Below are 15,169 nucleotides of genomic sequence, written 5' to 3'. Positions count from 1 at the left end.
TGCAGCCAGTTTTCTCAATTGCGTTTTCTTTTTGTCAATCACCTTGCTCGTGGAAAGCGTAGCACAACAATGGCTGGACCGATTTTGGTCCAGTTTGTTTTGCTGTGCTCCATAAGCTGTGCTGTACTTAAAGACGGTCTTGGAATGTGTCTTTATCTTTCCATTATTTAATTATTTCACAATAACTACATGGCTCCATGCAGTGAAGCACAGTCATGTGCATGTTATGTTGAGCAAAAAATTATTAGCGCACTAAAAAAAAAAAATAAACACTGTCTTGGTGTAGATTAGACATTTGGGCAAACACAATGTATTCCCAGCTCCCTATCATGTTTCATTACTGTGCCAGGCTTCTGCGATCTGCGATGTAGACAAAGTGCGCCCAGTGCCAGTAGCTTCGTATGTGCTGTACTTTTGACGTTTAGTTCGCGTTGAAACGAGACAGCATGAAGGTCAATTCGCTCACTGCTGCTGCCATGCTTATGTTGCTTAATTTGCTATGACAATCGATGCTTCGCCTTTGGGTGAAACTGTGACTTTCCCTCTCTCTCTTTCTCTCTCTCTTTCTACTTTCGACGATCGCCATTGACTCTTTGCAATAAAGTTGTTAGACATCGCGACGAAAGTTGCAGAAGTGAGGCGTCTTGGATATTACAGACTTCGGATAAAACGGACATTTTTTGTTGGATTATCAGGGCCCGTTGTAATGAGTCGACTATACTATGTACTCTTCTTTTCACACATGTATACATGAAATTAATTTAACAGCACTATTAATTTTGCTTTCTGTAGCCATATTCAGAAGTACGAGGGTGATTTAGCAGTGAAAGTATTAGCTGTTCGCTTGTGCCATATGGCCATGGTGTAGTGGTTAGAATTCTCAGCTTGAAACCTTATGATCATGAAACAACCCCCTTTACCTTCAGTAAAGAGGGTCATCACAAGTTGAAGCATAAAGGGTTTCAATGCACAAAAAGTTAAAAAAAAGGAAAGGTAAGGATGATTGCTTAGTGGCTTGCTCTATTACTTTGTAATAGGGCAAGCCACTCAACCTGTCAAACGTAATGTTTCCTCAATTCTTAAATATGCTTTGTCAGGGCCTTGGAAGTTCTTGAAAGCCTTCAACCTTTTCCACAAAAGCAGCTAGAATAAACCCTGTGTGTTTTCAGGAACATGGTGCATGCTCACAAGAGGGCTTTTGTAGGCCTGTTCATGTCAACATAAACTCCGTCAGTTGCAGTCCCCATTTGAGGGTGTACAAAGTGCTGTCAATGCCATCTGTTTCTACAAAAACTGTTCTCTCTTGGCTCCAGAACTACATGAACAATAAAACTCCTTCATACTTGCGTACAATGCATGTGTTTGGATGATAGCTCAATGTATTGTACATTGGGGCAGGCAGCTATACTTGTGGTTTCTGCTGGCTGAATTTAAAGCCCACTGCTTGAGCAAAGTAATTTTTTTCTTTCTCTCTTTTTATTTTGGTAAATGTATGATCTGTGTTGTCTGACAATGTGTTTCCATTAAATTCCTAGTGACTTTCATAGGATTGTGTATCGCTGCTCAGAAACTGGCCACATTAGGATGAAGAGGCATTCATACTAAAGAAATATGATTTAATGCATCCATCAGGACTGAAACTACTATAAAAGGCTGTTTCATTTCTTTATAGGTATAGTTTAGCTAGGGTGGCTAGAAGTTTAAGGCGTGTAAACTGGCCACTCTGAGCTGGCTCGAATGCATTTTTTTGCCACAGTGGCACTGTCATCAGGGTCACTGTTGCTGCAGATGGCATCTGTTTGCTCATGCTAGGGCAGTTGCACTCGTGTTGGGCATTCATTTTCTCAAGTGTATGCTTCTATGTAGTCGGTCGCTTTATTGATATTAATGTCAAATAACTGCATTATCAGCTGTAGGTCAGTAAATAAATAATTTTGTTGCAAATATTTTACTAAAAGTATTTTCTGTTGTTAATCCAGTATGAGGCTAATGCGAGTTTGCTCCAAAAAATGGGTATTTTATGTGTATCTACCTATTTCTCATTTTCTTATATTGTTTTGCATGATATATTTTCCAATAAAGCCAGTGAACATTTGTTCTTGCGAAAAGTCTGAATTTATAGAACCCACAGCAATATGTTACTGGAAAGCCATTCACGTGTATAGACGTGTACGCGCATGCAAACACACGCACACACACCGGTTTAGACTTTTGTATTTCCTATTCACTAAACAAAATTAATCACTCTAGGCTCGCTGCAAGCACCTGGAGATGCAGCAGAATCAGGACTTGTCAGAAATGACCTCTGGCCTGTCATGCAAACTACGGACTGCTGCGGACTCGGCAGAAGGTTCTCTGAGGTTAGTCCAGTGGTGCCTCATGATAAATATATAGTGTAAAAGCTGATCAAGCCATTTTGCCTTCTGTGCCTTTCTGTTGCTGAAGGTACACATTTTCTCTATTGTAAGCTTAGTTTTTGTTTTTATCTGTAGCATGTTATCTGTGCAGAGTCATTGTGGCGAATGCAGCACAGTATACCATTGAACCTCATTACAACAAACAGGGATATAACAAAATAAATTAAAAATTGTGTGCTTTATACTTTATCTGAATGAGTATTTTACCGCTATAATGCAACCAAAAATGCAAGATTCAAGACAATATCGGTTACTAGCACTGGACAGCTGATGTGGTGCCGCCATCGCGCAATCATTCTGCCCACGAGGCTCAATATCGTGGCTGTGTGTATTTACTGTTTACTTCTTTAATAAATAAAGCAAGTATGTACATTTCCTAATCTATTCTTGAGAGTTTTGCAATGAATCAAGTCAGACGTTTCTACAGCAGTAAAGAATATAGATCCATTCAGCGCTCTCCTGCTACGAGACACGAAATCATATTTCACTACAAAAATTGCAGTAGAAAAGAAGTTTTTCTTTTTGCTATCATCTGTCCATCCAAGGCAAAGAAACATTATTCAACAGATTGTCATTGTAGTCATTGCATTCTCATCAATGCAGTTTGTCTTCTCCTTCAGTGAAACGGTAGTTCCATTAGAATTAAGCTCGGATTTGAAATAAAAATGTAGCTTTTTTTAAAGGCAGGAAAAACTGCTGTACTTACAGTGGTTGAACGCAGTGTATATTGACTAAGAGCTTAAATTCTCTGGCCCTCTAAAGATGTGCAGCAATTAATTATCATAGCTGACAGGCTGCACAGGACGCACTGTAGTAGCCCAGTGGCTATGTCATTACGCTGCTGCTCGAGCATGAGGTTGCGAGTTTGATCCCAGTAGTAGCAGCTGCATTTCTTTGGGGACAAAATGCACAAATGCTCGCGTACCATGCATTTGGTCTATGTTAGTGAACCCCAGTTGGTCTAGATTTATTTGGAGTTTTCAACTACGGCATCCCTCATAACCCACTCTGCAATTCTAGGACATTAAACACCCTGATTCAACAAACTGCACATGCTTTCATGAAGGAGAGGCGAGGAAAGCAACCACGCATGCGCACAGTGCGTGCCTTGACAGTGTGTTATTGTAAGAATGTCCTTTGTTTTTCACAAATAGGCAGATTGCATTGCCATGCATGAATACAGGGCAGGTGGAGATTACTCTACTCACTTACAGTGACAACATTTGACTCTAAGCGTTGGGCTTTGCGTGTGAAATAAACTCCAATAAATTCATGATACGTTTTTGTTCTTGCTATTATGCACTTGGAAAATGTGTCCTTGGTCTTAAAGAAACATGTACTTAGAATCCTGCAGTTCAAATTGCAGTTTGTGAAGCACCTAAATGCGCATGAGTATGAAAAACAATGTAATCGCATTGTCTGCTAGCATGGCATTCCAGGTTTGGCATTTCTGCCGCCAACAGTGCTGTTCGTAGTAGTGCCGGTGGCAGCGTACGCCTACTGCCTTGTTCACTTGGCAGCTTAAAAGTGTGTATTCTGGGAGCAAAAATGTCAAAATACTCGGCAAGTGCAATTTGAAAAGCACATTCTGGATGTGAGTGCACATTTTGGCCAACAGCTTGACTTGGCTGGCTCGCAGCCAGCAAGGTAATCTGCCAATCCTGTGCGATCACCCCTATGGCACCATTGCATATTAACAAAGGCGCAAACCGCATTTGTAAATTAGCATTGTTCACTTGCCAAATATCGGCATGGTAAGCTGCCAATAGGCCATCAAAATTAACAGGAGACCCTTCGCTGGCACAACAGAGGCATCACGTATGTTAGCGTTTCTTTCACATCAACCTGATGGCAATATTTTTTGTAATATGAGCATGCATGCTTATAACAAATATGGCATAAAACGGTAGTATTTTTGTGCTTGATGCAACTTCGTTATAACAAGGTTTGTCTATGTGGCGTAGGATGAGAAGAAGCACAGGGGACAGGTACATGTTGGCTTGTAACTCATTTTTATTGGAAAGCACACAGCAGACAAAAGAGTATAGTATTTTGTGATTCCAAGAAAACAGATGGCTAACTACTGACAATGCATGGGTGACTCATTAAGTGTACCAACGAACCAGGATTGCAAGCTGTCTAGAAACACCACCCCTTTATCATATAGTGCTATGGAAACGTGGCTAGCAGTAGTAGTGAAAATGTTTTTATTGAGGGGATTGCCTCAAGGCCTGTGAGACGACGGAATAAAACTATTGCCATACTCATTTGTTCATAGCAGGTAGTTCAAACTGGCCTCCCATATGTAAAAATATAGTTGATCTCTCTTTCATAGGAAGTGGCAGAACACGAAACTAAAACGTGTCTTCACCAAAGCTATTGCATGTTGATTGTACATGAAGAATTAAGTTGCAAGTAGCCATAAGTGGCACCCTACCACTGCACAGAGATCCTCAACAATTGTTACACAAGTGAAAATTGTTGAATGACTTGTGACCGGGAAACGTCCCTCGGAGACACTGCATTACACGCACCAGAGCCCTGCCCAAATCCACCATAAACCACAGGTGTTCGTAAACCATACAAGTGAAACCAAATGGGTTATTAGTTAATAACTTTGTGAACTCACGGTCCACTGCAGTGAAAGGTGCACGATTTGCGGGTTGGCAACCGTGTTTCAGGTTTACTTGATACGCAGCATCCTGCTGCCGAGTCACTTCTGCGAAGGTACGAGTGTTTTGGTCCGGCTCCGTAGTGTCTTGGGCGGCCAGTTGAGTTGTGACGTGCTCAGCGTCAGAAATGCAAGTGGCAGAGTTCACAGTGTGCGCCATGAACGCACGAAGTCATTCTGCTTCACGCTGGCTTGTCTCTCGCCGGACCAAAGCGAGATTCACCCATCCATGTTGTTGCCTTTCTGCGCCACTTAGCACAGCAGTTTTCTTAGTTGGTGCCATCGTAAGCGAAGCATAGGCGGCATGTAATCACTGCTGATGCATGTTGAAGGTGCACTCCGTAGGCGATTAGGCGTTACAGGCTAATCTGATGCAAAAGACAAACCATGTGCGGAAACTGCACCTTCACCTCAGCAGAAGGCCTACACCGCTTACACCAGGCTACACCGTGTTGGAGCCTCTAAAGCACTGAGACTACCGAAGCGCTCACTGTAGGCACTCGTTAGTGTCAGGATGCAGTATTTCACTTCACCACTCCTAGATGGCGACGCCTTCTCTGTCAAGAGATCATATCTCTCATGTTCGTGCCGACGTCACATCTGTTACAGGAAGTTGATCGTGGGCCCTGGCGTAAAACACTTTCATGTTAAACAGGAGCATGCAATATGAACTGCTGTTCGGCGATGTCTGTAGGCCAGAAAGGTTACTGATCCTTGTTCCTTTATGCGCATTCTGGAACACCCGCACATAGTCATGCTTTTTCATTCAATTTTTTGTGTGATCTAGCGCCATGTGTTGTCGTTCTTATGTCTGCTAAGAAATTGTGAATTTTGTCTGCTTCTAATGTTGTCATCTAGGCTTAGTAAGCAAACACCACGAAAGGTAGATAAAGACTTAAGAGGGCAGAATGACCTTGTCCGTCTTTTGTACTGTCCACTTACTGAGATAAATTGCCAACTAGCCTAATCAGCCACCTTGCTAAGTCATCTAGTTTCCATAGTAAGGCGATGTAGTGCTGCATGCTTTCCAGTAAGAGTGAGTTGCAATTGAACAGCTGTCTTGTGTGCTTTCTGTCGTTTGGTTAAATGGTGCTGCGTTTACAACAATGAACATCAACCAATTTGCCCGATTACTATTTTTCTTGGGCATCTGAATTTTGGCCTCATAACCATTACATTAGGAATTTTCCTTTTTGAATATATTAGCTGTTATATTTTACAAGTAAATATTGTGCTATGATCTTGCTTCTGTTTTATTGTTGTCGATAGTCATACTATTCTTAACATTCCTGTCTTAAGCAGCAACAATCGAATGTAAAAATGTGACGAGTTATTACACCCACTCATGAAGAAGGGTGGTGTCGAATAACTTTTTTTACAACTATTTTAACCATTTCTCTCTCTGCCTAGGTCCCTGCTGGAAGGTGTCAAGCATTTGCGACTTTATTCTGAAATAGTTGAGAGTTGGAACAAAGTACATGAAGATGCCTCTTGATAATTGGTTGAAACTAAAAGCAAGCTTCAGAGGATTTGTACAGGTATGGTTTTATAAACAGAGGCTTTACTTTTTAGAGCTTCATCATGTACAGGAGCACCAGCCTTTGATCTGGTGAAAGGTGCATGAGCTCAAAAATTAAAGCTTTCCTATGGAAAGAATCAAAGATACGAGAGACTTGATGAACATGTTAACAGTTGTGTTTAAATCTGCCTGACTTGGGGAACAGTTACAGCATGCAAAAAAACTCAAAATTGTATACAGCTTGTCATTTGGTTTATTTGTTTGTATTCCTGTTGCTTTCACACAGAAGCTAGCGAACTTGTGTAAATTAGAGGGTTTTTTTTTTTGTCTTGTTTTTCATTTTCTTGGCTTTGTGATGGCTCTAGTAATTCTGGTTTTGTCACAAAGCTTGTAAATTAGAGAAAAAAAAAAGGATGCGTGAAACAACATTGAAGTTTTCGCAACAAGCAGGTATGATAATGTACTGAATGATTTACAGATTGAGATGATGTGCAGGACCATTTGTTTCCACTTCAGGGCTTTTTTTTTTTTTTTAATCAACACTTTTGGGTGTTGATCTTCATTAAAAAATCTGGAATCAAGGAGCACCAAAAGAGAAACAGCCACACAGACGTAAGGTACGAAAGAGGACGGCATAAACTCTTATATTGTTTAAAACTTTTATTGTTCAAATATTTGGAAGAGACAAAATTGTGCTCTGAGTACCTGTGCTACCTGGGTGAGAAATGGAGACAGGATCACTAGCATGGCAGAACACTAGCTCTAGGACCCAAGTATTGTTTTCAACCTCACGCGCAACCTGTACATGTGCTAAACCTACCATGTCACATTTATTGGGTTTGTTCCTGATTAAGAACATCTCCTACGTGCTTTGGACTTCATCGCCAGCACCAGAATCTTTGGTGCCCATCTAGATGGTTTGGAACATGTCTGGCATTTTGTGAACTATTATGTGAGGGAGTTTAGACCTGTAATATTGGATAAGGAAAGTTTTCTTGTCATATATTGTGCCAGAGAGCAGGTTTTTAGAAAAAGCACTGTGGCAATTCAGAAGTACTTTCAAAATTGTGAAAACAGAACCATGCTTTCTTTAAGCTTGACAAAATTGCATCCACTATTAAGAAGGCCAAGTCTTTCAACTTGAAACTGTTCTTCTTTTATTTTGTTTGGCGGGGTGGTAGAAAAATTGCAGAAAAAGGGAATTCCTTTTCATGCTGATGTTTACAAAAAAAGATATCTGGAATTATGTTGTAGCTGGTTATTTGCAGAATTTTCCGTTTTCACTAAATTTTGTTGGCCAATTCCACATACCCAGCTCACAGGCACCAGTTCAGTTTCTGAAGGAACAGAATCCTGGCAGATGCATAACTTTCAGTATGGACATTGAATATTTGTAATACTCTCTGCTTTGTGACTGGTTGTTAAAGTGCGTCAAGGAATGCATTAATAAGCAAGTTCATGAATAAATTTTTACGGATAAATGTGGTATGACTGCGCAGGGTTCTCTAGAAATCTTGTCCATGTATTTAAAGTCTATGCTGGTGGGGTGGGGAGACAGTCTTTTTGCACAAGTCAGGAATCTGTGTCAGAACTAAGGTTGCTCCTCTCCTTAGCGACTTGTACTTGGGTGAGGCTGATTAGGACTTAAACTGTGCTTTGGGTGACTGCAGTGTCAAGATCTTTCATTATGCCACCGTTCTCTTGGTTTGCATTTCTGGTAATGATTTTGACAAGGTCACTGCATATGTGAATGAGAAATTTCATGAAGAAGGTATGGGATTAAGATTCACTCGGGAATTGCCTACACAGAGCTCTCTCTAGTTTCTAGGTATTACACCGACTTTTTTCTATGATCCTGTGTCTTATGCTACTGTCCGAGATTATACAAACCTTTTCTGAACTTCTGCTATGTTATGATTGAGGTTTCCTCTTAGCAAGTTGTTACAAGAAGGCTCAAGAGATGGCGCCACCATCCCGCACGTGCTGGCCACGCGCCCCTTCTGAAACCTCCGCTCCCACCGTCGCGGCAGCCCTCCTCCTCTATGAACTCTGAGCAGACGACATATCAGGTTGCGTCTGGCTCTCCCGCTCCTCTCCTGCTGGTCGGCCGCCGCCCCGTCTCAAGACACTCCACTCTCTGTACCTCCATGTAACCACACCCATTCCTGTGTACTCCATGCTTAATAAACCCAGTTAACCTCCGTTGACAAAAGTCCAGTGTTCTATCGTCCACTATACGAGACATAACGAAACATGGTGTCAGAAGTGAACTAGTTCTAACGTCAGCCCATCAGCAATGGAGAAGATTCCTGCACCTGCGAAATTCGACTCCAGAGGAAACGCTGCGGAACAATGGCGAGCCTTCAAGCAGAGCTTCACGCTGTACCTCAAAGCAACTAACACAGCGAGAGCACCATCTGACCGGCAAGTAGCACTTCTTTTGACCATCAGTGGTTCTTCACTGCTTGATATCTACAACACTTTGGACTTCGGGGGATCGACTGAGGAAAGACCAAACCCAGAATTTAACTACGCATATGTCATCAGCCTCCTCGCCGCGCATTTCTTACCGAAGCACAACGAGCTGTACTCGCGATACGTCTTCCGAACTCGCATGCAACGGGAGGAAGAGCAGTTCGACAGCTTCGTAACAGACTTGAAGCTCAAGGCGCGCGATTGTGGATTCGGAAACGAAAGAGAAAAAATGATCCGCGACCAGATTGTCTGTGGTATCTATGACGAAAAGGCCCGTGCAGACATTCTCAAGTTAGACGATCCGACCCTAGAGAAGGTTGAAAAGGTGTGTCGAGCACACGAAGCCACGAAAATTCAAATGAAGGCATATAAAGAGGGTACTCCATCAAGCAGCGAGACAGTGCACGCAGTGAAGAAATTCGTCCATCGCACCAATGTCAACTCGAAAAGCGTGAAAGGAAAGCCACAAAAAGCTAACGTACCAAAATGCAGGTATTGCGGTGGTAGCCACGAGCGCAAAAGAGAAACATGCCCAGCTTGGAAGCAAACATGCAGCAAGTGCAAAAAACGAAATCACTTCGCGGCAGTTTGTAAAAGCAGCAAGGTAATTGCTGGCCTGGCAGTAGATAGCGAGGATGAAAACATACTGGCAGTTCAAAGCCACAAACCAAGCTCAGTTCACACGTCTCTGAGAGTGAACGGAACTCAAGTAAAGTTTCAAGTGGACAGCGGTGCAGCTGTTGACGTCATCCCGGCTAGACACGTCAAGCAACAGCAGATACAACCGTGCACAACAACACTGCGAACGTGGAATGGCAGCAAAGTTCACTGTTCAGGCAAGGCGCAGCTAAATGTTACAACTGCAAACGGACAGAGACATTCTGTGGAATTCATAGTGGTTAAAGATGACTTCACTCCTCTCATCGGAAGATCGACAGCTGAGAAAATGGGTCTGATAACCATAGACTATAACCTTGTGGCTGGAATCGACGAAATTCCAGAACAAAATTTCACTCATCACATAGTGGAAAAATACCCAGATGTTTTTGGTGACACTCTAGGAACACTCCCGGGAAAAGTACACTTGGTGACCAAGCCAGATATGCTTCCGAAAGCGATAACAAGTTGCAGAGTGCCTGTCAGCATTAAACCGCAATTAGAACAAACATTGGCAAGCCTGGAGAGAAGAGGTGTCATTAAAAGTGTAGCAGAGCCAACGCAGTGGGTGAGCAGATTGGTTGTGGCAACCAAGAAAAATGGTGAAATGCGAATATGCATTGACCCACAAGCACTGAACGAGGCTCTCGAACGAGAACGTCACACATTGCCCATCCTTGATGATGTCCTACCCGATCTTGCCAAAGCAAAAATCTTCTCAAAACTAGATTTGCGAGAAGGCTACTGGCAATGTTCTCTCGATAATGAGTCAAGTTTTATGACCACATTTCAAACACCAAAAGGTCGTTATCGATGGCTCCGCCTGCCGTTTGGACTTGCGGTAAGCAGCGAAATTTTTCAGAAAAGACTTCAAGTGGCACTTGAAGGACTTAGCGGAGTTCTCTGCATTGCAGACGACATTCTTGTCTATGGAGTGGGCGAAGATGAAAAAGATGCTGTCAAAGATCATGACAAGAAATTAGAGAGTCTACTCCAGAGATGCCGACAAATCGGAATTCGTCTCAACAAAGAAAAAACTCAGCTCAGAGCCTCATCAACTGTCTTCCTGGGACACCTGCTGACAAACGAAGGACTAAAAGTTGATCCAAATAAAGTCAAGGCAATTGAACAAATGCCAAAGCCAGTCGACGTCCAGGGAATACAACGCTTCTGCGGAATGATCAACTATCTCTCCAGATTCTTGCCGAAAATTTCGCGTGTATTAGAGCCATTGAGAAAGCTCACTGTCAAGGATACACCATGGCACTGGGGAAAACCGCAAGAAGAAGCATTTCAAAAGGCAAAAGACGCTGTGACAAGAGCACCAATTCTGGCCTACTTCGACTCACGAAAGCAGTTAGAAATTCAGTGTGATGCAAGCGATCTTGGACTCGGAGCAGCTCTTCTTCAAGACGGACAGCCAATCTCGTTCGCCAGCAGAGCACTTACACCGACAGAAAGCCGCTATGCACAAATTGAAAAGGAAATGTTGGCCATCGTCTTCGCACTAAACAAGTTCCACCAGTACACATTCGGAAGAGAAACAAAAATCATCAGCGATCACAAGCCACTACAAGCGATCCTGAAGAAGCGATTGGATCAAGTTCCAAGACGACTACAAGGCATGATTCTTCAGGCGCAAAGATACAACATCGTCATCGAGCACAGACCAGGCAAAGAATTACTTTTGGCTGATACGATGTCACGTGCGTTCCTTCCCAACGAAAGCAATGAACAAGAACTTGAAAACATCAACGTCTTGCACTACCTTCCTGTGAGAAAAGAAACCCTGGAAAAGATTCGGTCTGCGACTGAGAGAGATGAATCACTGCAAAGGTTGAAAGCAATCATCTTGTCAGGTTGGCCACAAGATAAGCGTCAACTACCCCAAGACACGCGCATGTACTTCACATACAGAGATGAGCTTACAGTTGAAGACAACCTCATTTTCAAGGGATTACGTCTAATCATACCAATTTCTCTGAGAGGTGAGATCAAAGCAACGCTTCACTCATCACATCTTGGGATCGAGAGCTGTCTAAGGCGCGCTCGTGAATGTGTCTTTTGGCCAGGGATGAATGCAGAATTAAAAGACCTCATCGCAGGGTGCGAAGTGTATCAAAAGCATGCACACTCCCAGCAACGAGAAACTCTCTCTCCTCACCCAGAACCAAGCTAACCATGGGAGCGAGTTGGATGCGACATTTTCGAATTGAACGGAAATAACTTCTTGATCACAGTGGATTACTACAGCAACTTTTGGGAAGTGGACCAACTGAAATCAATGAGCTCCACTCAAGTAATACTCAAACTAAAGTCTCACTTTGCAAGACACGGAATACCAAGAATCCTGATAAGCGACAACGGACCACAATTCACTAGCGAGGAATTCGACAACTTTTCGAAAAGCTGGAACTTCGAACATAAAACGTCAAGCCCAGGATACCCGCGTTCCAATGGAATGGCTGAATCAGCCGTAAAGACGGCAAAAATGCTGCTCAAGAAAGCAGAAGACAGCCACTCAGATCCACAAATGGCGTTTCTTGATTACAGAAACACTCCGCTGCAAGGACTCAACGCTAGTCCAGTGCAATTACTCATGAGTCGCCGCACAAGAACGACTTTGCCAACACCATCGGAGCTACTGCAACCTAAAGCAGTCGACGTGAGCGAGAAAAGAAAGGCGAAAAGGCAAAAAGCAACGTTGTACTACAACAGACAAGCCAAGGATTTGCCGAGCCTAAGCAAAGGTCAAAAGGTCACAGTTCGACCACTGAAAGGCAGGACATGGGTCAAAGGGACAATAACTAGAAGAATTGACGAAAGGTCGTATGAAGTTCAAGTTGGTGAAAGCGTGCTGCGAAGGAACCGAGTATTTATCAGACCAATACCTTCCGCGACTGCCGACAAAAGCCAACAAGAACAGCCCGACACTACACCGCAACCAGAAGAGGATACCTGCGCTACAAATCAGGCAAACCGCAACACCATCAGACCTCAAAGAATTACAAGACTTCCCAAGAGGTTCGAGGATTTTGTCGTCGGTTGAAAGGTTATCACCAAAAAAGGAAGGATGTTACAAGAAGGCTCAAGAGATGGCGTCACCATCCCGCACGTGCTGGCCACGCGCCCCTTCTGAAACCTCCGCTCCCACCGTCGCAGCAGCCCTCCTCCTCTATGAACTCTGAGCAGACGACATATCAGGTTGCGTCTGGCTCTCCCGCTCCTCTCCTGCTGGTCGGCCGCCGCCCCGTCTCAAGACACTCCACTCTCTGTACCTCCATGTAACCACACCCATTCCTGTGTACTCCATGCTTAATAAACCCAGTTAACCTCCGTTGACAAAAGTCCAGTGTTCTATCGTCCACTATACGAGACATAACGAAACACAAGTCATCTGTGCACAAGATGAACATCAGCTTTATTATTCACATGTTTGTTTGAAGCTGGTTTCCCTGTTGTTGCTACAGCCACTTTGTATGAATGCTTGAAAAAGGTGAATACATTTTCAGTTCATACAAGGTAGCAGAAAGCACAGAGGGTAAGAAGAATAGGGTCAAGGGTGTACCCTAAGTTCACCCTCTATCGTGCAGGCTCAAGAAAGTAGGTAGTTGATGGAGGGGGGGTCAGGGTTGTATTTACTGCTGGTGAACGGCTAAGAAAGATATGCAGTGCTGTGCAAAGAAAAAAAAAATATGACCTGACACTTGTCATACAAGACATATAACAAGTTTGTACAATGCTGTATTAGAGTAGTTTATAAAATTACTGGTAGCTGTTGTCACTTTTATCTAAGGCAGACAGGTTGTTGCCTCAATTAGAGATCAAATGAGCACAAATGATTGTTCACTGGTAATACACCATCTATAAACTTTCAGTACACTGTTGAGAATGTGAATGTATGCCCACTTTTTTGTATAGTGTAGACGTATTCAGTCACAAGAATGAAGATGTGTGTCTTAAGGTAGAAGTGTGCCTCATTATTCATTGTGGTAGCTCATGTTGAAACCAATCTGATTTTCCTTCACTAAGAAGAATTGTCATGCCTGACCCGATACATGTTGAGAATGCACACACGTGTCCATGATTGACGGGTTGGCGCTGCCGTCTATGCATGCATGTTTTTTTCGTATCCTTCTTCTTTTATGGTATGGTGTGACTTTCCTTTGTTAGCCTGCATTTGTGTTGTCCTTTTCGTTCCTCTTGTGTCCGTATTTTCTACACCAAACTTTTCTAAGAATGAAGAGGTTGACATTTACACAATTATCAGTGGTATTTGGTCCCATTGACTCACCTCAGTAAAACCCATTATGCATGGTGTCAGAAGTAGGATACCAGCATGGAAATGCATGGAATGATGGCTGCTCAAGCAATGGAAGTAGTCAGAGCTCTCCCAGGAAATGCACAATATACTGGGCATTCAGCAGACATGTGGTGATGGTACTTTATTACTTTACTTTGATGGTATTGGTATGTAGTTCAATGGATTAATTGAGCATTTGAAGGCCACCATCAGAAAGTAAAGAATAAGTGGATACTTTTTTTCCCATTTTGTACCTCTGTTTTGTGCCTACTGCAACTCAGTATGATCTGCATTACTTTCAAACACAAACTGTGGCTTCCTGCTGACTTGGTTTTCGGCAGCCATTCAAAGAGTTCAGCGACTCTAATCCCTAAAATTGGTCGCAGACTTAACCTTAAGTCACCCACATGCTTGGTCGCAACATTTTTTGCCTGAACACATCTGGTGTGTCAAAGTGCAACAGCCAAGAATTATGACCATGTGGCTGGAGTGGATAACCTGCAGTTGGGTGATCAAGTCTAGCTATTCATCCTGTGACGAAAGCATGGATGCATACCTAAACTCTCAATCAGACTGGGTGGGACACTGTGACAGTGTTTCGATTTTGTGGCTGTCATGTATAAAGTATCTGGAGAGATGCAAACATCAAGTTGTCCAGATTGACCAGTAGTCTTCCTATCATGTTCTGTCGGCCTCATTGTTGCTCTGAGGCAGTGCCTCGTTGCATTGGAGGGGGTGACATGGACAGCTGTGCAATCTGACCAGAAAATGGGGACATAAGCCGAGAAGATTGAAATGGTTGACAACAAGGACTGGCCCTATAGAAATTCGTTAACGTACTGAACTATAAATCAATGTCATGAGGGGAGGAAGGTACAGAATAAAGATCATGTGGCTTGATTTGTGTGTTGTGAACTGAAAGGAGTTTTGTTCTGGTGACACATATGTCACTCCAAATGTAGCTTTGTATGACCGAGAAAAAAAAAATATATATAATTGAAGCTTGATTGTAGTACAGAGGGGTGGAGTGCAGCAAATTTTTGTTGGCTGATCAAAAGCACTTTTTAGAAAGTACTGCAAAACATTTTAAAGCTATAATTTTTAAAGCTTTCAGAGTCCCCTTCCTC

General features: G+C 42.9%; 1 protein-coding gene across 4 annotated transcripts in view; it reads left to right on the top strand.

Annotated features, from left to right (window-relative positions):
* Positions 1 to 15,169, top strand: part of LOC126547306 (uncharacterized) — a 94,575-nt gene that overhangs the window by 52,338 nt on the left and 27,068 nt on the right. For 3 of the 4 annotated variants that reach the window (XM_055062768.2, XM_050195270.2, XM_050195269.2), the window contains exons 6-7: positions 2,251 to 2,360; positions 6,499 to 6,626. In XM_055062768.2, coding sequence (XP_054918743.1) covers positions 2,251 to 2,360; positions 6,499 to 6,583 — 195 coding nt within the window. In that variant the 3' untranslated portion in view covers positions 6,584 to 6,626. Of the gene's footprint in view, positions 1 to 2,250; positions 2,361 to 6,498; positions 6,627 to 15,169 lie in introns of those variants that run through there. The other variant, XM_055062769.1, reaches the window with a different exon arrangement.

This window comes from Dermacentor andersoni, chromosome 1 (genome assembly GCF_023375885.2).
Source record: "Dermacentor andersoni chromosome 1, qqDerAnde1_hic_scaffold, whole genome shotgun sequence".
In the NCBI taxonomy this organism is placed as follows: Eukaryota; Metazoa; Arthropoda; class Arachnida; order Ixodida; family Ixodidae; genus Dermacentor; species Dermacentor andersoni.
Note: the sequence above shows the minus strand (reverse complement) of the source record. Positions and strands in the feature narration are given on the sequence as shown.